The 27,601-nt window shown below is 38.3% G+C and overlaps 2 protein-coding genes across 6 annotated transcripts in view; one reads left to right on the forward strand and one right to left on the reverse strand.

Annotated features, from left to right (window-relative positions):
• Positions 1-669: 669 nt before the first annotated feature.
• On the reverse strand, positions 670-27,201 carry LOC144638736 (nuclear factor 1 C-type-like). 5 transcript variants are annotated; one of them, XM_078497983.1, is made up of 9 exons: positions 27,051-27,201; positions 14,935-15,475; positions 14,575-14,634; positions 9,467-9,535; positions 6,979-7,266; positions 6,197-6,538; positions 5,628-5,935; positions 4,884-5,193; positions 670-4,286 (listed from the first exon to the last, which is right to left on the reverse strand). In XM_078497983.1, the coding sequence occupies exons 2-8, from the start codon at positions 15,359-15,361 to the stop codon at positions 4,912-4,914; spliced, it is 1,776 nt and encodes a 591-aa protein (XP_078354109.1). In that variant the 5' UTR covers positions 15,362-15,475; positions 27,051-27,201; the 3' UTR covers positions 670-4,286; positions 4,884-4,911. The 5 variants fall into 5 exon arrangements, with proteins under 5 accessions (XP_078354109.1, XP_078354108.1, XP_078354106.1 ...); XM_078497982.1 differs by lacking the exon at positions 27,051-27,201 and adding an exon at positions 25,230-25,259; XM_078497980.1 differs by lacking the exon at positions 27,051-27,201 and having other exon boundaries at positions 4,895-5,193; positions 14,935-16,213.
• LOC144638743 (uncharacterized) overlaps positions 7,149-27,601 on the forward strand; it is a 35,894-nt gene continuing 15,441 nt past the window's right edge. Inside the window, exons 1-2 of the mRNA XM_078497990.1 lie at positions 7,149-7,285; positions 26,955-27,151. The gene's annotated coding sequence lies outside the window, so the exon portion shown is untranslated. The remainder of the gene's footprint in view (positions 7,286-26,954; positions 27,152-27,601) is intronic.

The raw sequence follows: 27,601 nt of genomic DNA on the forward strand, positions 1-27,601 counted from the left end.
TAGAAATAATCCTAGTTACTTACTGTTACAGAAACCGGGATAAGCTCTGGTGGCATGGGACACTTGGCCCATTGTAGACTTTAGAAACTGATGTTTATCTCAGTTACAACATATCTATAAAGTGCTGCATTTTAAGCAGCATGACACTTGGTCAGGCAGGCCATTCGTGATCATTGTTTATTGTATCCACTGTGGTCATTGTTTATTCAATATTGTGTGGTTCCAGAAAATATCCATACCCCTCCCACAGAAGGGATTGGAAATTTCCTGGGGGGGGATCTCAAAGACTAAAAATTTTAAAGAAATGTATGAAATTTAACTGGAATTTCCAGAGGGGTGGGGGGTTCTTTGAAAAAATCTCTGGGAGGTATGGATATTTTATGGAGCTACACATTGTATCAGTATCTTACCACATGCATCTTACTTTACATTCAATATGGTTGATTTGTGGCTATAAAAGGGATCTGTTAATGAACAAAATATGGCAAAAGCGAGGAATACCTTTTGTCTGTTAAAGTTCAAGAACCCATGATATAATATGAGAATTCTTAACATTTCTAGTAGGTAAAGTTAGGGTAGACTTGTTCAAATTCTGTTTTCTGTTAACAATGGAGATAACAATGAGTCAACTTGTGGCAAAGAAATGGGGATATAACAAGACAATAGAAGCAAGTTTTGTTTTTCTTTATTTCATTTCAGTAACAGCTTGTACATGTAAGATTACACAGTCAATACAATTGTTTCCCAAGGAATTTCCCTTTTAAGAAAATAATTTTCAATTGTGTTTGAACTGGAATCTTGCTATGTACTCTACATCTCCAAAAACACTATGTGCAAAAGTTTAAAATAACCAAACAGCTAGTATAGGTGCAGCAATGCAACAGATCAAGCTTAAAGAAATGATGAAGCCAAACTTTCAAATAGAAAGTTGAACTGCCAGTAGAAATACTTTATGTGGGATTTCCAAGGGACTGTGGAGCTAGGGGTTCTTTAGCACCCCCCAATATTTTGGAAAAATGAAGAATTACTAAGAAAAGAGTCTCTAAAGCCCCCACTTCAAGTCAATAGTCAGCCCCTGCAATTGGAAAAATGTTCTGCAGTCCCTGTTTCTCCATATTAAAGTCACTTCAAAATGACACTGTAGCAGTTCTTAAATCCAGTCAAGCCACTTATCCCTTCTTTAAGCTTCATCAGCCAAGTATTAAATGCTCCAAGTAAGCAGTAAAATAATGGTAAATTAATTTTCAATCTCCTGCTGAATCTGACACAAAAGTCTCCAAGATCAGTAAAAATATGGCCATTTTCCTGGGTGGAAAACATCACATGTGCAAGTGCAAGGGAAACCCCAACAAGAAAACATAATTCGACTTATTTCAAAACAAATTCTACATAGCCCTGTCCCTGATTTCACATTATTTTTTTGTCCATTTTGCCTTTTGCTTGCCCCAGTTGTCTCTGGTTCTAAATGGACAAGAACATTTTTAGGGACATGTCAGTATCCTAGCCTTTAGCCACTGGTGATAACTGTCAACTCCTTACAGCAGAGCCTTGTAATAAACTGATATGAAACAAGACAAAGATAGGCAGTAAAACAAATTATTAAGGATTAAATTGGGTTTATTTATTTCTATTGGGAGTCTCGGAAATTTATGCATTCTGCAGATTGTTGCAGTTTCCTTGCAGCTTGCACTTTTACACTCACCCTTTCTCTCTCCTTGTATATATAAAAAAAAAAACAATAAATAACAACATCCACAGCCATGAACAGAATAATCATGCCACAATCAAAAAATACAAAATATAAAAAGCTCGTAAACTGTTTAGTGCAAATCAGGTACAAAACTAATGGCAATCTAAAGAGTTAAGTGTGCCTGCCACTCACTACAAATATTTTAAGAGAGATGAAAACCATGAAGGCATGTCTTTTAAAGCTTTTTTTATATATATTACGGGAATTATCTTATGAAGACTACAAAATATCTGAACCATACAAATGTAGGAAAACTACTATCAGTAAAAAAGCATCCCTTTTACAAAAGATAGCCCTATTTATAAAATCTCTACATCTAATCCCAAAAATCAGCTGCTCTAAGCAGTTAGAAGTACAGTATTATTTCTCTAAACATCTTTTGTGAAACTACAAAATTTATCACTAGTATTAAAACAAGAACTCTCTCTGGACTATTTACAGACCTATTATTCTACAAAACAATTCTATTTCTATATGTCTATAATTTATCTACTGTATATTATATTTCTCTACTACAATGATTATAATATTATTATCAAAATGACTGATGAAATATATCTTGTATTGTCATGATTAATTCAATTTAAAGTTTCAAAATTTAACGAATTACAATCTAGAAGGTAAATTGGTACAGTATAAATGGTAATAAAGGTGGAAAAAAATAAACTGATACAAAAACTGACAAGACCTTTTGTTTCAACACATTAGTAGTATTACTGTAGTTGTGTCAGCAGTTGTAAGGCCATTTGCAGCAATAGGTTATACAAAAAACACTCCTGAAAAACAGACATGCGTGTTCCAAGAAGACAAACTGATATCTCTGCAAAGCCTATGTGTTATGGATCATTTCACAAATGGCAATTTTAATTTTAATTTATTAACTTTTTGATGATGTTCCACAAGTCAATCAATGGAACTTCCCACTTCACAACTTGAATTAAAATTCCTTGCCACATTATATATAGCCTTGCAATTTCTGTTACTGGAAATTGCATTACAGAAAGGAGGCCATCAAACACCTTTGATTTGACTTGAATTTTAGCTTTACCTTCCCTCCACCTCATTCCTCAAAAAAAGTGTCAAGATAGAGCTTCAATTGTCCTTATTGTTTGTGACCTACTGCTGCAAAGGCCTTTATTGTCCACTAACATCACCTGCCCTATGTAAACTGAAGCACCAGTAACAGTATAAAGTATTCCTAACAATTTAGTGAGGGATGCATAAACTCTTTTTTCTATAAGTTTGGAGTTGCAACAAAACCCTCAAAACTCTGAAAACACTAGCTGTACAGGAGCTAGAGAATAATTAACTTTAAGGAAAATCAATTAACTGGCTTGGAAAGTGCAGTTTCAAATAATGCCGAGCTTTACTGAAATGCAGACTGTATTCATTGTTAATGGCTGCTCTTCACTTTTGTGACATGAAAAAAAAATTGTTAAGGTCAGGAAACCAAAATAACAGGAATTAACAGTCCAACAAAATGTACCACCACCTGGTGCAACTATGAATGAAAATGCAAGTGTTAAGGGTCTTACGGCAGTGTGTATTTATGAGAAACTGATGTCCTTATTTTGTTGTCCTTATAATTGTGACGTTATAACAAGATCATTCTTATATAAACACAGTGCGACTCAAACTGCTCTTGCACCTGCAAACTATACCATCCATTTCTAGTGAAAACATGATTGTTTATTAATAACAGTGACAGCAGCCATTATATGAATAAGTCCATAAAAAGCCACAAATGCAGTTTTAGGAGTACAATATATTACACCAAAATACACACTTAATTGTACATGCTGATTTTCACTAACTGAATTTTTTTTAAAAATTCACTAATCCAGTCATCAAGAAAATAATTCACATTTTTTACAAACAGCATTCATATAAACAATTTGTACTCTTTGCTGCCTGACGGCTGACGAACACCAAGCTTTTACACCTACTACAAGACCTTACTTGAAGCCAAGACTGTGTTAGCATTTAGAGATTTAACTTGAACTATTCTATTAATTATGTATTTACGCATGGAAATATTCTAAATATTGCGAATGTACTTAATTTCACTTTCCAAAATACTCTACTAATGCAATTTATAAATATGGTATTGTGTATAATTATCATTCTAAAAAGCCTTTTTAAATTCTTTGGTTTGTACATGAATGCTTCTAATATTTTATGCTGATATCTTTACAGAAGAACAATAACTTAAAATACATTGTATGGCAAAACCAAACTTTTTTCTAATTTGGCTGAGCCATTCTCTTTCAGTGCTCAGTTTTTTCTAGGTCTTAGTCAACACTCAGTACTGCACATCTCGACATACCATGTACGTTTTTTCCAACACCATAATGTACAACTTGTTATGTTCATTTATGACTTGTGATGTGTGAATTTACCGGCTTGCAGTTGGCCGTTTTACGTGCCTTTCATCTGGCCGTGTGGTGTTTGGGTAACTCAGTTGTTCAGGATGATATCCGAGCAGACATGACATCCATTGACTCTGCAGTGTTGTTCACTGGGAAGAAATTCCTCTCTAAAATTGGAATAAAAAATCAATGGGTTTTAATCCTGTAAACCCAGCTTTGAACTACCGGTAGATGTTACATTGCAGTCTGGAGAACTAATAGGAAAACAACTAACATTCAGTTGAACGTTTTGTTTTTGTTTTCTAGCACTAAATGTTTTGAAAATTCCAGATGTTTCAGGTTTCATCGTCTGCTGTTCCTTCATCAGTGGAAAACCAACTTTTAACTCAATGTCTATGAAGGCGCTACACAGTTTCTAGCCATATTGAGCAATACAAATAACTTGTTTAACCAGTTTCCTTCAATATCCTGCGATAATTTTGTACATTTCATACAGTGGAATCCTGTTTTTAAAGAACACTGGGTTTTTGGAACTCCCGATAACTCAACCCAAATAAAGCGGTTCCCCTTTCCTCAGTTGAACATTTTCATTCTCGATTTCTCAAGCTCACCGAGTTCTCGAACCAATTATCATTTTCCTTGGAGGCTTGAGAAATCAGGGTTCTACTGTATGTTGCTTGTTGTTCAATTTTGAGAATTGAAAGCTCAGGACAGGACACGGCAATCAAATAACACATTCATCAAAATGAAATGTGGCAATGTACCTGACACCAACCTTCCAGCATGCCCTCGTCAGGGTTCATATTCCCAAATCCCTGACACCATCTGGTAGTCTGGTGACTCCTCTCCAGATACAACATTTCCACTACTGGAGACAGGTGCCACAGGAATGGCCGCAGGCCAGCGAGTAGGTATGTTACCCCTAGGAGCATTGCCTGGTGATGTAAACAAGCCCATTGGTAGAGGAGGGCTGACACCAGATAGACAACCAGGTGGCAAGTTTGGGTAGCTGAACACTTGAGGATTTTGGTTGCCATATGTTGATGCCGCACTATTGGGATTGTTTGTTGGAGACTAGAGAACAAACCATAAAATGAAAACATTAATCCATTTCCTTCTTATTAAGAATACTCGTCATTCAACAAAGACATTTTTTTTTTTTTTCAAAAGGAATGGTGTGGCGGCTGCCTTGCCAAATACATAACATGTCTAAGCTGAAAAAAATGCTTGCAAAAAGCTTTAAATCTTTAATCGTTTCCTTTAATTGTTGTTTTACAAACTTTTCTTGTATTCTTCCAGAACTTGGTTTACTAAGCAAGTAACCAGATGAAAATAAAGTCTGTTACTTGAAAATATTCCAGGATCCCTACTACTCTGTAGAGTACAAGGTAATCTACAGAAGACAGAAGAAACCAGCTAGGAGATGCTTTCGATAAAGTTAATAAAGAAGACTGTACACACAGGAAACAATAGATAAACCATGTTTGACAATCCATAGTCTCAGTTACCTGGATTATCTGAACAGTGGTGTTGAGTGTTATTCCTGAAGGAGGACTTGTTTTACTTGGGCTTGTTGACACAGGAGACTGTTGCTGCTGATGTACTGGAGAATTCCGTGGATCTGCTGCATTCATGGTGTTCCCACCAGTACTTTGTATAATACTGTTACCACTTTGTGACCTTGTTAAAGGGGGAGGTATGACTGCTGATGTCCCAGGAACATAGTGCCTACCATTTGGTGCTGAACTCGACCGGGGCCTCTCAAGAAGCTGGATGAAATCACTAGAAGGTGGGCCAGTACGACAAGGAGCAGAACCTTTGACATTGAAGGACACCATTACAAACTACCCCTTTCTTATTTTACCTAAAAGTGACAAAACTTATGTGACTCTCAGAAACTCCAGGCGCTTGCATTTAACTCTGATTTTTGTAACATGAAGCTACTAGGAGTAATTTGCATGCAATGCTAAACATTAGTTTTACAGCAGCATTACAACAGGCAGAGTTATTTAAAATGTTTCATTTTTGTTCCACAATGTGATTGGTACCAAATGACCAAAAATGCAAAATAACATACCAACAGAAGGAATGTGAGCATTTGGCATTGGGAGGCGGAATGTAAATCCCTGCTGTGGAATATTCATACCAAACCCACAACTCGCTGGTACATGGCCTTTAGGTGCTGTTGCTAACTGCATAATGAATGATGTGTCATTCATGTTGCAGTCTCTCATCTGTCTGTTGTGCAGCTGCGGCACTTGACCACCATATGATGTGACTGCAGGTGACTGTGGTTCATTCACATTACAGCAAGTGATTGCAGAGTTGTGGTTTTCCATCGGACTGTATCCTGAGCAGTTCTGTTCTGGTTTGATCTTGGGAGGGTATGGGACCATGGGAGAGTGAATAACACTGGACCCTGAAATTGCAACAAAACAAAAATTAAGGCAAAAACTAGTTCATACGGAGGATGAATTTGTATGCCAGCTTTAATGACAGTAAATTTAATGATTAGTTTGCAAGAACCTTTTCTTTTAGATCTACTGACAAAAGCCTTTTTTTCCTTGTTTGTTACAGTAGTGTAGCAGCTCTCATAAGCTTGCAATTCTAGTGGTCCTCTTGTAGCAGCTGCTATTGCGTTTGGGGCTAGGGTTTCTGTTTATGTTGTTTGTTCTATTGTTTCCTCGAAGGGTAGCGAGCCATTCATGTTAGACCTTGCAAGAGCTGCTACATGACCCGTTTGTTATTCTTTGCAGATATCTAGTTTGTTAGTAATAAGTTACACATTTCTAACTGAGAGACTATGCCATAAAATTACAAGCTTATGAGAGCTGCTATGGTACTGAGATGAAGACTTACCTGAGTCTACATCATTTTGCCAGTTAGATCCTTGGGAGGAGAAACTTGCTGGTGACTGGACATAGAGCCCTGTACTATCCCTGTCATCCTCATCACAATCTTCATCAACTGATGAAACAGAGCTAATTGTCCGACTTCGTTTTCTGTACCTTAGGTCATATGGATCTGGCCGTGGGTGTATATTTACTGCACTTGGAAAACGCTGCTCAAGGCCTGCATCGCTGTATGATGGGCTCTCTAGGTCGGATAACATGAGACCATGAGATGAACCAATACACTTGATCGGCGCTGAGGAAAGAGACAAAAAGTATGTAAGTACATGCAAATTAATTTTAAAGGAAACACAAATTTTATTCATAAAAATTCAAGCCCAGCAGGGGGACGTCCCACACATAAAAAACCAACATTGCACTTATAATTAGTTAACTGTTAATAAATCTACAGCTTAAGATTAGTAAAGGAAAAAATCTTCATGTTCAGGCAATCCTTTTGCTGTTAATTCAAGCCCAGCAGTCCAAGCTAGATTGAATTTTTAAACAGCGTAATTCAAACTAATTCAAAGTTGCTTATTTAAAAACATAACTTAACCCAATATAAATCCTGCTAAGGTAGTACGAGAAAGATTTAGGAAAACATTTTTTTCTTTACTCTGACTAGTAAACTGAGAAACCCTGTTTGAAGCAAATGCAAATTGCTTGGTGCAAAGGGAGGAGCCTGTTGCCTTTTCCAATAATTATTGGCCATTGTGTCTTAGGGGTGTAGTCTAAGAACAGATAAGAGCCCTGCCTTGCTATTTAGAGGGACATAACAAGTCGCGATGTCAACTGTTAAGCTGCTAAAATTAAAACTTCCTCTGCACTCGACAGTTATTTTACTGTCAAGTATCAACCACTCTTGATACTCCCATGTTCCTTTTTTAAGCGAACCTAAGTTTCTACTTTTGATTGCTTATCTCAACTTTCCTTGTTTCAAAGTTTTTACATCAATAGCATGTATGTGTAAGGGGGCTGGTAGAACAGTGTTCACATAGGAAAATGGAGCTACATATTACATACTCAGACATATTTCAAAACAATTATTGGCCATGTAGTCTAAAGTAAGACACTTTAAAGCAATTATCTTTTATAATAATTCTTATAAAATTTAATTTACTACATTTTTTGGTCACCATGGCCAAGTTTCCACAGCCCCTTTCTATTGACAGCTACTTTTGTGAAGATCTACTTCGAAAACTCATACTATCACATTTTCACACAACACTTCTGAAACTAACTGAATTTAAAAAACTATAAAGCCACTTAAGATACTATAAAACAGTAAGTGAACAACAAAGCATTACGCCATTGACACGAGGCCAGCACATTTTGCTAGGTATAGCTTTTGTTTTGCACAATTCTTATTAATTAAAATATAAACTAACAGCAAAGAATGGTCCTGGAAAAACAAATGCCCTTGATTAATTAACACTGCCACTATCTTAAAATTGTCTTAATTCAAAGTATGATTGTAAAGAATAGAAGGAAAAGCATCAGCTCATCTTAATTAATTTACTAACATCAGCTACTTAAACACACCAGATGAAACAACTCAGAAAAGGAAAACATCAGCTCATCTTAATTAATTAAAGGTAATTTAAATTGTGAAGAGTGAATTAAGAAAATCTGAACTTACTTCTGAAGTAGAGTTCGCAACCAGAGAAACCAAACTCAGAAAGAAGGAAAAGCACCTATCTTTTTTTACCAAGGTATCATTTCGTTAATTTTTTAGAGTGAATGAACTACTTGAGTAGAGTAACAGATGAAACAACAGAAAGAGGAAAGCATCAGCTCATCTTAATTTATGCTAAGTTTTAACCAAGGTATCATTTCGTTGAAAACTATTGTTTGTTAAAGGTGCATAGAGTGACACTGTAAGACATAATCTGGACACTTACTTCTGGCATAGGTATAGAGTTCAGCTACTGTAAACACACCAGATGAAACCAAACTCAGAATAGAAGGAAAAGCATCAGCTCATCTTAATTTATGCTAAGTTTTAACCAAGGTATCATTTCGTTGAAAACTATTGTTTGTTAAAGGTGCATATAGTGACACTGTAAGACATAATCTGGACACTTACTTCTGGCATAGGTATAGAGTTCAGCTACTGTAAACACACCAGATGAAACCAAACTCAGAATAGAAGGAAAAGCATCAGCTCATCTTAATTTATGCTAAGTTTTAACCAAGGTATCATTTCGTTGAAAACTATTGTTTGTTAAAGGTGCATAGAGTGACACTGTAAGACATAATCTGGACACTTACTTCTGGCATAGGTATAGAGTTCAGCTACTGTAAACACACCAGATGAAACCAAACTCAGAATAGAAGGAAAAGCATCAGCTCATCTTAATTTATGCTAAGTTTTAACCAAGGTATCATTTCGTTGAAAACTATTGTTTGTTAAAGGTGCATAGAGTGACACTGTAAGACATAATCTGGACACTTACTTCTGGCATAGGTATAGAGTTCAGCTACTGTAAACACACCAGATGAAACCAAATTCTGCTCTGTGCCAACTACAAAAAAGTAATACAAACTATTACTCAACTGAGAAACAAAGAACTGTGACACAATTCAACACTACTGGCAGTTTTTGTACTTAACATTCATTCCAAAGGTCACTTTCATAGTCAATTAAGCAACCTTGCTATCCATATCTGACAAATCAGGCTAGTTACATAGTTTGGCGGAAAAAAAAGAAAATAAAAAGAAAATTCCTGCCAGAACTCTAGAAATGTAACATGGTTGGCGAAAAACTGTAATATAAGGATATTATAATGGACACAAGGTACAAAAAACTGTAATTTATATAATGTTTATTAAACTTCTGCAAATGTTTTCATACTTAAACTTTTAACTCAAGTTACTACAGTTAAGAGGTTACCACTCAAGTTAAAAAGACTATCAAGGCAAAAAGCAAATAAATATAAAATAGCTCTGTACAATTTTTTGTTAGTCATCTTCACATTGCTTTTCAATTTTTTTTCTTTGGTATTATTTGCATCAAACAATGATAAAAAATTAATGGTTTATTTTAGACAACTAGGGAGTCAAAGTGACAGTTAATGTCAAAAGAACTGGTATTGGGTTTGAACTGTCAAATGTATTATCAACTGTGTAAATACAGTGTTTACTTCCCTCTCTACCCTTGCTTCCTTCCTTCTTATTGTCAAATCGGTCATCAAATTGAAACTAAACTTAAAACACTGACACTGGCAAATTCTCCTAAGCAAGATTCATATTTTTTTCATGGTTTTTCTTAGATTAGAGTGAAAGTCAAATCATTTCATGCCATTAAAGTTTCATTTCTTGGCAAACAAACAGAAAGAGGTGTTTCTCAATTATGTTTGCTGACCCATTAGCAAGGTATGTCACAGATAGTCAATTTATTTTGTTTTCCACAATTACAATCAAAAGGTACAATTTAAGGTAATTTAACACAACACAAAATACCAATTACTGAAATTCCTTAGAAGTAAGGACTCATGAGAACTTTACTGAAATTCCTCAGAAGAAATTAAAGGATTCATGAGAACTTCATGCAGCCTCTATAAATAAATGATCATTCTTTTCATACCATAACTTTTGACAACTAAAAAACAACATAAGTTTTGAGTGGATGCATTGCCTTGAAGCTTTCTACATGTACACCTGCCTGTTGTTTACAGTGACACTAACAAGTGTCAAATTTTTCCACTTGCAACATGTACAAACACATGCTCGCCTTTCCAGCTACATGTAACTGTACAAAATAAACGTTAAAATTTTAATCTGCTTCCCACTCCCTTCTTAAAGGAAATATTTGTTGCCAAGATAGAGGCTTAAAGGTCAAGGTGGATGAAAGAACTTCCCGATTCTCTGTATGCCACAAAAACTCTCTTCAACATTAAGTGTTAGGTGATATGGAGTGAACCCATTTTAGCTAAAAGGTACGCATATACAGCTTACAGTTCTGAGTGGCATATATTATTAGCCCACATCAGGGCAAGGCAATATTGATACAAAGCTGACAGATTCTTACAGAGGTCCTTTTGAAGACACAAAACAGTCAATTCCCTGAAACAGTTAACAAAATTAAAAGTTTTCTTTTACAAAAAGATTTATAACTTTGGAATGCCTCATCAGTATTTCCAGTTATTTTAAGGACATCACATGTTTCAATTTACTCTGACTATTGTCAATTGTTGGTTTCCTGAGTAGTAAAACCACAAGCTCATTATGATGTAACAAGTTTGGTATGCAACAATGAAACCTCCTAAAGTAATATAAACAACTTATTATTCTTATTATCTCATTTCCTTAAACTAATTCTGTTGTGCAAGGAGGGGTCCTTTATCAAATGTCACTTGAGTTTCCTTGTTTTATTCACCATCCACTAAACATTTTGATGATATGCATAATAAACTACCCTATATAAACCTTGTGTGCTTTCTCTAAGATTTGCATAAACAAATACAGATACACCTGCATGTTGTGAATTAGCTTAAGTGCAATTATGAGATACAAAAGGTTTGATATTGCCCTTCCTTTATACAAAGTTAAACTCCTTTAACTACATAAGACTTCTTTAAAAAATAGTGGTGCAAATGAAATAACATTCAGTGAGATCTGCAGTGTGGCCAAAACACACTATGTCAAAAATGGAAGCTGGACACATTCATTTGCGAAATATGCGAATTTTGTCATTCTGTCATGAGAAAATTATTTGACAAAGCACAAGACATAAACTATAAGAATTTGCCAAGACAAGACATTCAAAGCTGTTACAAAGACTTTTGCCAACTGTACGGTAATAGAGGTGGACAAGCCTATCAAACTGTACTCATCAAAGATATAGAATTCCCAGTTACATTTAATAATGGGAACAGCCTGTTTGTAATGAGGTTGACTTACATACTTTCTGTTATTTATAAAATAATAACCAAGGTTACACAAGATAAAAGGTGCCTTTCATTAAAATAAGGTACAAGGTAAAGTCACTGCTATAAATTTGGTCTCGGCATGTACCTAATGAAAAGAAATAAACTTATGAAAGACAAACAAAGAAGAAGATTTAATAAGCCTGTTATTTATATTGTAAAAAATGCTTTAATATTTCATTAAACATCAGATTCAGTATTTTTCAAAAGCACTTGTATAGAAAGTAACCAAAATTTGTTAAAAAAAACTTATCAAATAGCCAAGTTTGAAAACTTTTGATGCACATTATGTTGCTTTATTTTTTTAACATAGATGTGATAATTCCAAAACTATTAAGTTTAGATCTGTTTTGTCTTTGAAATAATCTTCTATTAAACAACCAGACATCACAACCATTAATGAAACCTAAACAATGGATTATGACCAAACTTGTACAACTTTTGTTGATAGTAGAAAAAGGAAACTTTTTCTTTTATCTCGTGCAAGCTTGCTTGGCCTTGCCATGTCCAAAGTCAAACAACATACATGACCACTTAATTTATCTTAACACAAAACATAAGTAGCAGTCAGATTAACATTTTAATCCTTACTACTGATCAGTGTAAAACTTCTCTCTACAGTTTTACAAAAAAAAAAAATGTTCAGGCAGACCAGTAGCAAAAACAACCCAAACGTCTTTGTAGAATCATGTCAACTCAACACTCAATGCTGCTTAGGAGCATTATAAAACTGTATTAAATATAGAAAGTTTAATTCCAATGCCTGACCTTGGACTAAAAAGGTTTGCTTATCATCTATTGTTTTAAGGTAGCATCCAATTGTACAGCACAACCTTATGACATTTTACAAGACAATAAGTTGTCAAGTGACTAGCAGAACAATAGTTGTCAACAATTACATTCATTATAAGCTTTCCTGTCAATCATGCAAGATTTTAGAACTAATGTTATTTCTTGATCCGAGGATTAATCTCTCCGGTTCAGCAAAATGTTGAAATAACCCCAAAACAACAACTAGGAACCAACAAAGCAGATAACATGCAGCGACACCCTTGAATTTCGGAGAAAGAAGTGTTGTGTGCAAAGATAAAAAATAGTGTCACGACCTCGAAAGGCAAACTAAAGAGTTGAATTTCACATGAAGGAATCCACTCGGACTATCAAGTAACTGAGTCACGTTAAACAAAACCACAAAAACATGCCCCTTAGATTGATTTTTTCCCGTCATGACCACAAGCCATGCGGTACTCAAAAAGAAAATGCTCTAAGACCCACCCAAAGTATCAAGAAAGGGTTAGCCCTGATTATACGTGAAGATGACTTGTTTTTCACTAAACTTAAAATAGTTTCACATAACTCAGAAGTTCCCGCGTGCACGCACGATTAGAAACAGCTCATATCCTTTCCACCCACACAAAAGGCCTCGAGGTCATGAAAATCTCTCTTGAAAACACACAACCTTCTGAACGTCTTTCTGAACGTATAATTCGTTATGGTTTGCTTCCTTCCAGTTTCATTATGTTGCAGATTACACGGAACAAAACACGAACAACGAATGATCTAGATCTCCTAAAGTGCCTCAAATAATTAATTAACACTGCAGGCTTTTCACTTTACATGACAAATTATTCAAGGGAAATTGCTGAAACTAAACACACAGCCACCAGTGCAAGAGCTTTAGGTTGATACTAACAACAATAGATGAAATGTCACAATTGATATGCAGTGGTTGTGGCATATATGTAATGTTCACCTGAAGCGAAAGAATATATAAATATGCATCAACAAGTTAGCTGTCAAGTGGATATCCCTAAAGTTATGTAACGAATCGCGAAGGGACGCAACTCCTGTCGTTTTATTTCTCTTCCTATTTCACAGCCTTTGCTGTAATTTGCCGATGTACACCGCAAGAAAGCAACACTAACCACGAAACCAATTGTCCGCTTAGCACATTACTCCACAAACAAAAAGTCAAATACATAAACGTCATAGCACGTCGTTGAAACTCAAGTTTCCAGATCGACCCGCGAAAAAACTCAAGGGGAAATATGAAACTTATCTTCTTTTCGATCGATTCGCACGAACTTTCAAGTCATGTACGCAAAAGAAAAGGCTTAGACCCCCAAAAACAAAGCATCTTAAATGTTTACTAAACTGAACTTTTTTGTAATCGTGTATTACCTTACAGTACTTTGAATACGCGATGGAATTTATTCACCAACTCAGAGGAAGTCTTTTACGATTATGGGGGAGAAAAAGAATTTTGCGTGCAAAATAGCAGCGATTTCCCAAAACAGCACGTGGAGCCCGGAGGGGCTAATTTTGCTATTAACTAGGGATGCAAATAGGGCCCTTAGTTTTCCCTTTAACAACAATGAAACGTGGTTTCCAGAGGCGGATAACGCAACGAGTACAAAAACAAAAGCCTTATGAGCGAATTAATTTGGATTGTTCAAATGCGCGCACGTGTCGGGTCACAACAAAACAACAACACAGCATTTGTCCTTGAAAGTAGTGGTCTATTTTTCACATTACTTCGACGTAACTTCACAACATACATGCAATTCTGTATTTTTCACTTTGAATACATTTACGAACAGGTCCTAGAAAGAAAGATATTAAAAATTCATGCTTACTTTGGTGAGAATCTGGATCGGCAGAACTTCGTACGGGACTGTTGGAATCCTGTTTGTGCTCTACGAATAAAATGGGAAACTAATTGCGGTCGATGGAACACAAGAAAACAAACTACACAAACAACATAATTTCATTTCTTTAGAGTAATAAAATGATTAAATTACACACCCAAAGAACTTAAACAGTTTTCTGTTTTAATTATTAAAGAGAAACATAGCACCTCCAACTTGTTGATAGGAGACGGTGGTTGAGTTGCACAAAATTTAACTCTGTAATTTAGCTGTGCAGGCATCTAGACACCTGGTCGACTCTGCTGTAGAGCTGAAAAACATCGAGATTTTTACGTGAATACTTCTTACCTCGGTTACACATGAAGTTGGCTAGAAATAGATCCAGCTCTCGAACTGTCACCGTGATATGGTTGGGCAAAACACACAGAGTCTGACTCTGGCAGTGTTGCGACTTGCCCAGGCGCTCGCCATCGGTGCTTTCCAAAGGAATGCCTCGGAATAAAATCACCATCACTAGATCTAGCCTCCAAACTTTGTCAGCTTGACGGAGGCAATCTATTCGCCTCATTTTCCCCTTCTGATCGGGGTTGGAAATGACGCAACGGCACGACGAGCCGGGTTTGTTTCCAACCACCGACATCACGAAGTCCTCTCTGCATTCTTGGCGAATGTCTTTTCGCAGCTTTGCCAAAAGCCTAGAAGCCCACTTTTGCTTTACTTCAGGCGCTTCAGCATCAAGCTCCTCCTTGCATCTCCTCTCCTCGTCAGGAGTCATTCGCACTTCATGTTTCTTGTAGTGCTTTCGCTTTCTTGCTTGCAAATTAAACCACGTATAGGCAAAAGCCTTGACATGAGGAAGCAAGGCTTCGATGAACGAGTGTATCTCGTCCTGGAAATCAAATAAACCGGGGTTAGTCATTTTAACGAAGTCGACTAGAGACGTACTCTCGCCGCTAACCATTCTGCCCTCCGCTTTACCCCGTTCACTGAGGCCCATCTGAAGACATGATAGAACTTTTTTCTCCAATCTACGCACACTGTTTACTTCGTGTCATGCGTGTCAAAAACACAAACGGTTTGTCCATCACGTTCCCTTTAGCCAATCAGCAGCGAGGCGGATGACAAAAGACAACAAAAGCTGTCAAGTGCTAACCATTGAAGAACTGGGGTTTCACGGTGCCTCTTTGCGGAGAATTCAAACTTCAATCGGGTTAAATCGGACGCAAAAGGATTTAAATGTAAACCCGAGACGTGAAACCTGGAAAAAGCTTTCCGAAACTCGGATCATTCCCACGCCGACTTCCGTATTACGCTACAAGACTACTCCACAATTAATTACTGGGTAATCGCAAATGATCGATAATATTTTCCACAGTGGCGCGAAACTGAAAGAATGCTTTGTTTGGCTGTCCAGCTGATTCATAACCCTACTTCCCGAATCAGCTAACCAAACCATCAAACGATAGTTTCACTTGAATGAATAATTCGCGTGGCTAGAAATATCAACAATGAAAGCGATCGGACGTTCGAGAACAATTGTTAGTTAAGATCGTTCGGAATTTGCTTCGACCACAACTTCCCAAAACAAGAGCTGTGCAAATTTTCTTCAAGTCTTTTGATGGACAGTTTAACACAGCTTGGCGCCGTGCGGTCGACACTAAGTCATATTGTGGTCGCATTTATAACGTTTAAGTTCGCTATCACTTATCAGTATGATCCGAGGGTTAAAAAGTTGGATTATTTTTTCTTCATCGTAGGACCGATTGGTCACGAACTACCCACGGAAAAATGACTCAATTTGTGTGACAGTATGTGACTTACAAAATAAGCATGTTTGAACAACTTAACAGAATCACAGAGAAGTTTTCAAAGCGACAAAGTTTTTTGCAAAGAAGAAAAAAAAAGTGAAGTTAATTATAAACGGAAATGACGTATCGATACACATCATGTACAAGACCCACAAACACAAAAAGAATTGAGTATGGCGCTGTTTCTTATAACGAATTATCCCACGCCTGTTTTGAAAACACTTGTTGTCATTTGTAAGCCTAATCCATCCCATGTCAACAGCAACATTTCCTGATCACGGTCTTTGAAAAGTCGATCGTGATTAGATTCGTAGCCCCCGATCCTATGTGTTCTATTGTCGTGTCTATTTAAGCTGACACTACTGTCCGCTGAGTGACACAAACATCAATCAATATTTAATTAACATAATCACGTCTTTGAGAACAAATCTAAACCATAGAACATCACGTTGTTGCATGAACTCTCTTCAAACGATGGCAAACTCAATTCTCCTACAAAATCCGCAAAACGCAGCTCATGCAGCCCTAATTGATTTTGCATACTTGGTAAACTCCAGCTTGCAAAACAATGAGAGACCTTTGAGGCGGCTTAAAGTTAATTGTTCTAATACCCTTGTGCGTAATAACAACGCGTCACGTATCGAGTTCTCGCTCTCTCTCACTCAGGAAGTCGTAGCACACGTCTCGTGATGGTAATGGGCGGGAACAGATCAAGAGCATAACCAAATTTGGCGCAAGGTGAAGCGGAACCCCTTATAAGGCCTGGTAAACATGTGCTCTACTAATGGGGTCACTTGATTACAAGTGAGAGCTGAGAGTTGTGTGAATAAAAGAAGGAACAAATCACGGGAAATCGGGTTTAGAAAATAAACAGATCGTGCGGTTTTTAGAAAAAAAAACATGTTCAAACTTGTGACCAAATAAGGTGCAATAGAGCCTAAACGCTACTGTAACCAAGCTAACTTGTCTAACTTTGCTGTTAGTTACAAATTTTGGATGTTTACTATAAATAGAACCAAAGACTGGAAATGTTTCTAAATTTGTTCACACTTACGCTTTTTTCAAGCATTTAACATTGTTTATATCATTGAGTAAAGTGGACTTTTGGTTCCTTTAACCACAAGTTTTCCGCACAAAAGAAGTCAAAGAACAATAAGCTTAGTTTTGAAGGAAACACAACACAATGGCATGAATAGGTTTCAGGTTTACCCAACAGGATGTGATTGTGTGGGTGTGTCTATGACATTTTTATGATTTAAATTAAGGTGAAAAAAAGTCCATTCATTTATTGTCATTTCATTGTGCTTTACGTGAAAGAACATTTAGAACGTGACCATAAACAGTATCAAAACGCCAAAACATGGAACTTTTGAACTGTATGTACTGTAACTTAAAACAATTGATCCATAACAATCACTAAAACAATATGAAATGCTCGGACAAACTTACTAGTCGGATCCAGATTACGTAACCTAAAGAATTTTCTTTTGGTATAGCAAAGTTGAAATGACAAAAAAGCCTACAAAACCCAACATTCTGTTCCGGATGAAAAAAGGGAACATCCGAACTTCATAACTCTTACAGTGAATTACCATAATGATAATCTAAGTCAAGGTCACAGAGTAATATGCATGTTTTTGACACGTGGTAAATTTGTTTCAGGACCAGGCTGTTTGCCCTTCTTAGCTCATTGCGGTGCAAAAATAACAATACTGGGTATAATGCATAAATTACTTATTGCAAATTTATATGTTACTATTTATTTTCAAATTTTTGTTATGGGCAATTTGAACTGTAGCATGTTGAAGAGCTCACCAGAATCAGACACCCTAAACTATTAGCTAATCAAACAATGAATAGCCATGAATAACATATTTTTTGTTTGCAATTAACCGCTGATTGAAAAGCCATTTCAAAAACTCGTGCATTATTTTCACCAGGGTTTCCAAACGCTTGAAAACAATAAAAGCCCTCCGCCAATGGCCTCGGGCTTTCATCAGTTTTGTCGTGTTTGGAAACCCTGGTGAGACACTACCACTAATTGTTGAAAATACTTAATATTTTGTCTCACCCTTCCCACTGATGCTGACAAAGATCATTTGTTGCAATCATTATATCAACAGTATATAACAAGAGGCTCCCAGAGATTAAAACCATACTATTAAAGTTAAGATGCCTTTTTTGCTCATAACAATTAATAATTAACTGCTTCTGGCTCACAAAAAGTTACGTGAATAATATGCCTTCTAGAGCTACTTGTCAATTCACTGATGACTGTAAACACTAAATCAATTGCTCAAAAGAGTAATGAATGAGTATCACACCATTAATGAAATAAAAAAAGTTAAACGGTTTCCAGCACTTTCCAGCTCTTAAACGTTGATGGGTCATTACTACAAACATTTATCACTCCGTTTCAATGATTACTGTGTTAAAGCAGATTACCGGGACCTTGCAAAAGACCTAACGACAGCACAAGCGGATCACTACAAGAAGCCCCAACTCGAAATCGCTGCGCTTTGAATGGCGATGCCCGATGAGGCACTTCAAGTAATCCGATACACTATAGAACCTCAGATAGCCGCCGGGGATTGAAACAAACCCTGGATCTGGATGGAGAAACTCCGCCTTCACTATACAGGATCAACAGGGAGCTCTCTCATGGCAGACCGATTCAAGTTTTGGGGTTTTTCCCAATCTCCTAACGAGTCGGTGCAAGCATGGGAAGTCAAGATTAGACAAGCTGGTAGCCTGTGCTCTTATGGCGCCCATAGCGACGAAATGTATCGCAACAAATTTGTATTTGGCCTCCATAATGATGCTATGCAAGCCAAGCTGCTCAAAACTCACCTCAAGGTCTACAACACGGCCAAGTCCATGGGGGATGTGGTGACAGAAGCAAAAGCATTGGAGACAGCCCACATGGCAAACAAGCTAATCGCTGATTCCACAAAATCAACAACTGAAGAACAAGTCCATTGGGTCGGACACAAGGAAATGAAACTAAGCAGAGAACCTGGCACCTGGCACTGGTGTGGGGTCCGGAACCTGAAAGCAGTGTCCGGCAAGGGGAAAAACGTGTTCCAAGTGTGGTATTAATGACCACTTCAGAAGGGTGTGCATGGCAAATGGACAACCACAGCAACGACGAGGACCACCTCCCCTACCCAACAGACGCAACAGAGGCCCCAATTACCAACCAACCGACCGCTCCAATTCAGCGAGGATGAACCCACAGATTTTGCATTCTACCCTGATGACTACCAAGAGCAATGCTACTCTTTAGAGACACATGAAGTACACAATGTCATTGCACAACCACCAAAGAAGAGATACTTTGTGAAATTACTGCTCTCAGCCACTGGTTCATCTTTCACACCAGTTACCGGTACCCTCTATCGATACAGCAGATCGATACAGCAGCCTCGTGCAACATTTGACTCTTGGTAACACCCTGAGTCCACAGGTGCAAATATCAAAGACACCCTATTGCATCCATATGGGAACACATGCCCATTGAGACCTTAAGGCCAAGTCGAGCTAGTATGCCAAAAGAACACAAAGTATGAAACTTTGACCTTTCAAATCTTACCGGACGATAACATGGGCAATAAGCCCACCCTCTTGTCTGGAGGTTACAGTGAAAGATTGGGCTTCGTCAGAATAGAGGCAGATGCCATACCTTTTTTTTCTCTTTCATCACCATCAGTGACATCCGACCAAAGCAATAAACCATGTGACCTGCAAACCTCCGCACAGGCTACCCACACTCAAACACCAGTTGAGTGCAACCACATCGAACAACTGCTGCACAACAACACCCCAGGCACTTGCGACGAACCTCTGTTGCCATCACAACCGATTAGAATCCCTGCCAGGCGATGGCTACCCCCTGCTGACAAGCTTCGGAAAGAGCATATCCTGGCAGAATACGCTGCGAACTTTGAGGGACTTGGTTGTCTTGGTCCACCTGTGCATTTTACAGTCAAACCCGACGTAACGCCCATCCAGATGCCCATCCACCGTATTCCAGTAGCAAAAATAGCCGCAGAAAAGAGTGCCCTTGACAAGTATGAGAAAGTAGGCATCATAGAAAAAGTTGATGAACCTACTCCATGGTGCTGGAAAGAAGTAATCCGAGAAACACCCAGAAAGGTCAGAATCTGCATTGATCCCAGCCTGACGGTAATCAAGGCGATCCTTCGTCCCATTCATCAAATGCCAACCCTTAATGAGCAGTTGCACAAACTGTGTCACGCAAAATGTTTCTCACTCGTCGACATGCATGAAGGTTTCCTTCACATACCACTGGATGAAGAGTCCTCCAGGATGAACACGATACAAACTTTGTTTGGCCGGTACCGGTGGCGGCGCCTACCCTTTGGGATCTCAAGTGCCCCCGAAGAGTTTCAAATGCGCCTGATGGCTGCCCTAGAAGGTCTCAAAGGTACAATCTGCATAGTGGATGACATTCTGGTCTTTGGCGAGGGCAAAGACTTCACCGAAGCAGAGCAAGACCATGACCGTGGCTTCGTAGCGCTGATGGAACGTTGCCTCAAAGAGAGCATAAAATTGAACCCTACCAAGCTGCAATTCAAGCAACCGGAAGTTAAATTTATGGGCAACATCATCACGAAAAACGGAATGAAAGCAACCCCGACAATAACCACCATGCCAACACCAAGAAACAAGGCCAGCCTCCAGCGGTTCCTTGGCATGGCCAACTACCTATCACCATATTGTCCAAACCTGAGTACCACCTTCAGACCCCTTACAGCCCTCACCCAAAAAGATGTCCCATTCTCCTGGTCAGAGGCCTAAGATGAAGCATTCAGCAGCGCAAAAAAATTACTTGCCACTGCCCCAAACCTCCAGTACTATGATCTGGGAAAACCTGTGGTACTTCAAGTCAACGCCAGCGAGGAAGGCCTGGGTGGCACACACCTCCAACCAAATGCAGTGGGCAAACTCCAACCAGTTGCCTCTACTTCCAACAGCCTCAACAGCACAGAACAACGCTACCCCCAAATAGAAAAAGAATGCCTCGCCATCTGCAACACATTTGCAAAATTTGACCACTGGCTTTTTGGGAAGTCTGATGTGATTGTGCACACAGACCATCAACCCCTCAAAACCATTTACCGAAAGCCACTACACAAGGCACCCGCTCGTCTTCAGTGTATGCTCATGAGACTTCAACGACATCAGTTCACAATACAGTACAAGAAAGGAACAACCCTTCACATCGCAGACACACTTTCTCGTGCCGCCCTACAAACCCCAATATGCGAAAGTAACGGGATTTGAAGTCTTTCTCCTTGAACGAGAAACCTCATACAATGTCCACAACCCCAGACTAACTGATGTCACAAAACAACTACTCATGGTAGAAACCCAAAAGGATTCCAATCTTACCGCCCTCCAACAAACCATTATAATTATATGGCTGGCCCGAGGATAAGCAACACCTGGCCTCCAATCTCCACCCATACTGGAGCTTCAGAGAAGAACTAACTGTACACAATGGGATAATTTACAAGGGTCAACAAGTTCTGGTCCCACAAACCATGCAATCAACAATGCTACATAAAATACATTCAAATCACTTCGGTGCAGAATCAAACATCCGCATGGCTTGTGAAGTTCTTTTCTGGCCAGGCATGAGGCAAGCAATATCAGACATGTGTGACAGCTACACTGTATGTGCGCAATACAGTAAATCACTAACCAAGGAACCCATGAAATCCTTGCCAATTCCAACACAGCCATGGCAATCCTGAGTGAGCCAAGACATTCGTACCCATGACAAGAAGGAATACCTGATAACCGTCTACCACTTCTCAGATTGGATAGAGGTTGATGAACTTCAGGATACCATTGCAGCTACAGTCATCAGTAAGACCAAGGCCCACTTTGCCCGCTTTGCCATACCACACATATGCCACACTGACAATGTCCCACAATTCGCTTGCAAGGAATATGAAGATTTTGCCACCCAATACGGATTCAAACACACAACCTCTTCACCGTACCACCCCCAAGGCAATGGGTGAGCCGAAAGCCGCCATCAAAGTGTCCAAAACAATGTTAAAGAAAGCTGATGATCTTCAAAATGCACTGCTCAATTATCGGAACACCCCACCCCAGGGACACACTTCCTCACCTGCACAGCGCATGCTTTGCCAAAGAACAAGAACTACCCTGCCAACACCAAACCACCTTCTACAGACATCTCCAGTCCACCCGGAGATAGTCGCTCAAAAAGCCAAAAGCGGGCCATGAGTAAACAGTACTACAACTGATCAGCAACAAAAGCACACAGCCCTCTGCGTATTGGTGCCAGTGTCTATGCGAAACTTCAGCGACACAGAAGAGTAGACCCTAGATACGTGGCACGATCATTTCACAAGACACACCTAGATCTTACACCATACAAACCCCATATACCAGCATCCGTAGGAACCATGTCCACATCAAGCAAGCAGCCCCACAGCCTACTCTGCCAATGCTTGACAGCACCCCCCTATCACACCAAGAGCCACTCCCTACAAGCAGGAATTCCTCCATGGCTCCTCCGACTGAAGAGACCAGTAACCACACCCAACCACATGTGCAGACTTCACTGCTACAACAGCCAGAAACAGAAAACCCCACAACCAACAAGACAGAGAGCTCTGCGTCTCACGCCAACACAAGCAACAATGCTGAGAACCCTGCATCTAAAGCTACCCAAGCCAGACCTTTTGGATCCACACACCTAGATCCTACACCATCCCCAGGGATCACCAGAACGTGAACCTGGATAATTAAACCTCCTTCAAGGTTCACAGACTATGAACTGACCTAGTATGGTCTACCTTAACTGACGTTTCTTGCTTAACTCTTTAACTTGTGTCTTTTGCATTGTTGTAAACTTTTTTTTTCTTTTACAAGGGGGGAGATGTTGGGGACTTAGGGCCGAGACTCTCTCTCTGGAGATTGGACAAGAACCCAAATCAGAATCAAGGGTTGCATTCTTAAGAATGGTTGTGACTTGCACATGCCTCAGAGTAGTAAGTACAAGACCACTGAGAAGAAAGAAATTAATAATCAAAATGTCAAAGGTCGCAGAAGATTGCCCAGTAATTGCACTGGAATGGAATCAAAGATGGCATGATCGGCAGGTGACCTCACAACAACAGCCTTGACTTAGTTTGCTGTAACAGGCTGGAATTCAGGTGGTTTTGAGCCAAAGATTTAAGTTGTGGAAGTAGGTGGGTGCAGATTACATGTACATGGGCGCAGATTTCAGGTGTGGAAGCAGGTAGGTGCAGATTAGATGTAGGTGGGCACAGTTTTCAGGTGTAGACGTACAGGTAAATGAATGTTCATACTCACAAGTAACAAACTTGTTCTGCACAAAACCAACTTTCAAAAACCTTAAACAGAGGGGAGGAGGGGTTCAAACCAAAAAACCCTTTGCGCGGGAGAAATTTGGATATTTTCTTGATAACACAATTAGCTGTTTCTAGAATTGCAACTTAGTAAAGATTGTGTTTGATAAAAAAAGAAAACTCCTAGTACTGAATTTGTCTACATGCACTTAGTCCTCTCAATGTATTTTTAAATTGAAAGTACTTTATAAACTGAAGCAGCAGTAAACTTGCCCCTCATGCATAGTCGAGTGTTTGTAATCACTTAAAACACTTGAGAAGTGCGAGGGACCTGAGGCAGCTTGAGCTAGCAATTCTCTCAATCTAGTTTTCTTAATTAATATCCATTTCACCAACAGATTTGAGCACATTTATCTTTGCTTTGTATTATAAATAAACAGCACACAATGCATGCAGAAGTGATTACGTTTCCCAAGACCCGGTCTTAAATCTTTTTTAGGAAATTTGTCAAAATAAAAGTAGCTGACAACTTCCGTATTGAATGATTGTCCAACAAAAGTTGGGTTATCTTAGTTTGTAGCATGACATCTGGTATAAGCCTGATATACAATGCAAAATACTTCTCTCGAGCGACTGAGGTCAAACGCGGTCTCGTAACTCTTTACAGTTAACTGTCTGTCCAACAAAGTTGTGTTATCTTAGTTTGTAGCATGGCATCTGGTATAAGCCTGATATACAATGCAAAATACTTCTCTCGAGCGACTGAGGTCAAACCCGGTCTCGTAACTCTTTACAGTTAACTGTCTGCTTAACTGAATCTAACAGAACTCATCAAATATAGTTTGTCTCTATTTATGGAGTAGTACCACGTTATTCATTTTGAATTCATTTTTCATACACGTTTTTAGCTGGAATCACAGATCACAGTCTTTAAAATAAGCAGATGTCATCTCATACTAGACTGGCAACTCACAGATCCCGGCCAGATTTGAGCTGTTTTTATCCTGTCGCATGCTATTTTTTGCTCAAACCATGTGTCATGCATAACCCATTTACCACCCTGGTTTCAGTTACCGTAATTTTTGGCAGATTACCCGCGGGTAATGCGTTAATTTTTCAGTAAACTACCGTTGCTGGGGGTAATAGGGTGGTGCGGGTTATCTGTTAATTCTTTAATCTTCCGTAAGTATTTAACAGTAATTATTATAGTACTGACAGGAGATAAGAGTACTATGCCCAGGTTATACCCTTTCACATCTATATCTTGTCTTTATGTCACCATCAGCAAGATTTTTAGGATGCTTGCACTTTATCAAGCTTTTTGAGACAGATGAAATTCTCCTGGGTGTACTTTTTTATATAGAAATTGATATTCATTGCTAGAGTATAAAGAATATATATGACGTAATGGACGCAGTATGCCTCAAATTGTTTGAACATGCACAAACAAATAAACTGTAACCTCATTCCTTTGCATGTTTAGCCCACAGCAATTTCATAAAAGGAATAAAACCTCTGTTTCTGTCTTTACAATCTGATAAAGGATGCAGCGCATCACTTTTCTCCTTTGAATGGCTAATCAAGGGTGATTCCCTTGTATTTGCACTGCGCATCTTTACTGCGACTGCGCATGCATAACTTAATGCAGAACTAGAACACATATCTTGATTCAGAAAAAAATGGTTTTTCTTGACGGCAAAACATGAGAGATAGACATTGTCTCCATATGGTAGCTTAAAAAAGGTTTTGTGGCTATTATTAGCAATGAAATATTCTAGAATTAATAAATACTGCCCTGACCGGAGGACCTATCATTTTTTTTCTTCTTTCTGAGTCTAGCAATCGCCTTTTATCTATAAAATGAATATGAACAAATTTCTAATGTAGAAAAATAAATAAGGTATAAGAAAATGTGAACTTATCTAGTACTCGTAATAATGTAAATGCTGATATTGCAAGGAGTTATGGGTACATTCAAGGTCTTCCTGCTCCTAAACAAATACCGGGACCCTCTTTTTTATTTCAAAAATAAAGTTCTCTTAGAATGAACAACCAGTAGGCAAAGTTTGAGCGAAAATCAGTTGCATTTTGATGGAATTACCTTAAAATAATGTCGTTGACCATTAAAGCGAAGCAAGCTCCGTGCAAAATCCTTTTAGCCCCTGCAGCCCATACATTATAGATAACCTTTGTTTATATGGAAAAATTCTTTGCATTCTTTAATGACTAGACAGATTAGGTTTCCTGTTTCCTATCGCTCTAGCAAAGTACCTTTTACTGGGTGGCAATATGGAAAAATCTGGAACTAACAAACAAGAAACTTTTCTTTTAGTAATTTAAAGAGCTTGAACACAGGGCGAATACTTTTTCTTACTAGATAATTTTTAACCATCATTTTGGGCAAACTGTACATAAACTGACTTTCCTTAAATTTTTGACGCGGGCATAGCAGAAAATACTCATTGTGTGGCATGTTTTACACTTTCAGATCTCCTACTTGGCAAGCTTTGACTTTGCTCCTTATCTTTTTATTAAGCTGTTTTAATTTATGGATATAAATTTTAGATTTAACGAAAAAATAAAAATTAAATTATGCATGACTTACCCTGCTCTCTCACTCTTCTCTATTAAAATAAAGGATGTTATTACATCTAAGCCAGGCAGGAAATCAGTATTTATTTTGAAGCGTGGCCCAAAATTATGCTTGGATTTTAACCCCTAAATCAAATACCTCACAATAATCAGGCATCTCTACATTAAAATTCCTTCCCCAAATAACATTTTTTGCTTCTCTATGTCCAAACAACAGGCTTTTGAAAAAAATCTATAATTCCATTAAAATTCAAAAACCCACTGCATGTTTTTGAAATAATTAGCCAAATTTCTAAAATATTCAAAATTTGTAAATGCCCAACAGAGGTATGCATACATGTATGTTTCATTTATAAAAGCACTACTTTTACTACAGTCAAAAAGTTCGACTATTTTCCAGTTTCTTGTGTGACCTTCGAAATTCAATCGCCATGAATCGAGTAGATTTAGGTTTTGTAAGCTTCTATGCCTTTTCAAAAGAAAGCTATGTCGGGGATCCTTTGATATGATTAGAATGAAATTGTGTTTGCTCAATCATGATAGTAGCAGGCGATAGAAGGACGCATACTAAACAATTTTCCCACTTGTTCCACAGGTATACAGCAGTAACTACTATTATGGAAGATTGGATAAAAATCGTCACGTTCAACGAGGCAAGCTCTATGTACAAAATAAACAAAATCTCTCTTACCTAAGCACTCCCTTGATGAATGTGGTCTGACCCGCCAACAGAAAGACCTGTCGAAATTGGCCTCAGGTGGAAATGAAGTACTTTGCCTTTACGATTTCCAGGTACGCGAACCATAATTTGCCTTTTCACGATTGCACTTTGAGGATTCCAGTTGAGAAGCATCTACGTGTTGCTCAATAAACAGTTTCCTTGCCCTTTTGGAAGAAAATCAAAATTTCATCCAACTGTCTCCAAGTCTATGGCCATCTGCCAAAAAAGTCAAGAAACATGCTAGCGACAAAACTGCTCCCTACAGGGGTGGGTTTGGGATGTAACCGGACCTTCACTGTTTTATCTCCCAATATGGAAATTTCCCCGGGAAATTTTAATTTTCAGGTAAAATTTCTTTAAATTTTCTGCAACCGACACCTGACAGCACAAGTGAATTTTAAAAGTTAAAACTGAAACGACCTTAATTAAGATTTATTAGATGTATCCGAAGACAAGAAATTAACTCCAGTGGAGAGGTGAGGGGAAACGTACATGGTCCTATATTGCATATCTTGGAAGCT

The sequence above is a fragment of the Oculina patagonica genome, chromosome 14, assembly GCF_052425735.1.
Source record: "Oculina patagonica isolate OP01 chromosome 14, crgOcupat, whole genome shotgun sequence".
NCBI classification, from domain to species: Eukaryota; Metazoa; Cnidaria; class Anthozoa; order Scleractinia; family Oculinidae; genus Oculina; species Oculina patagonica.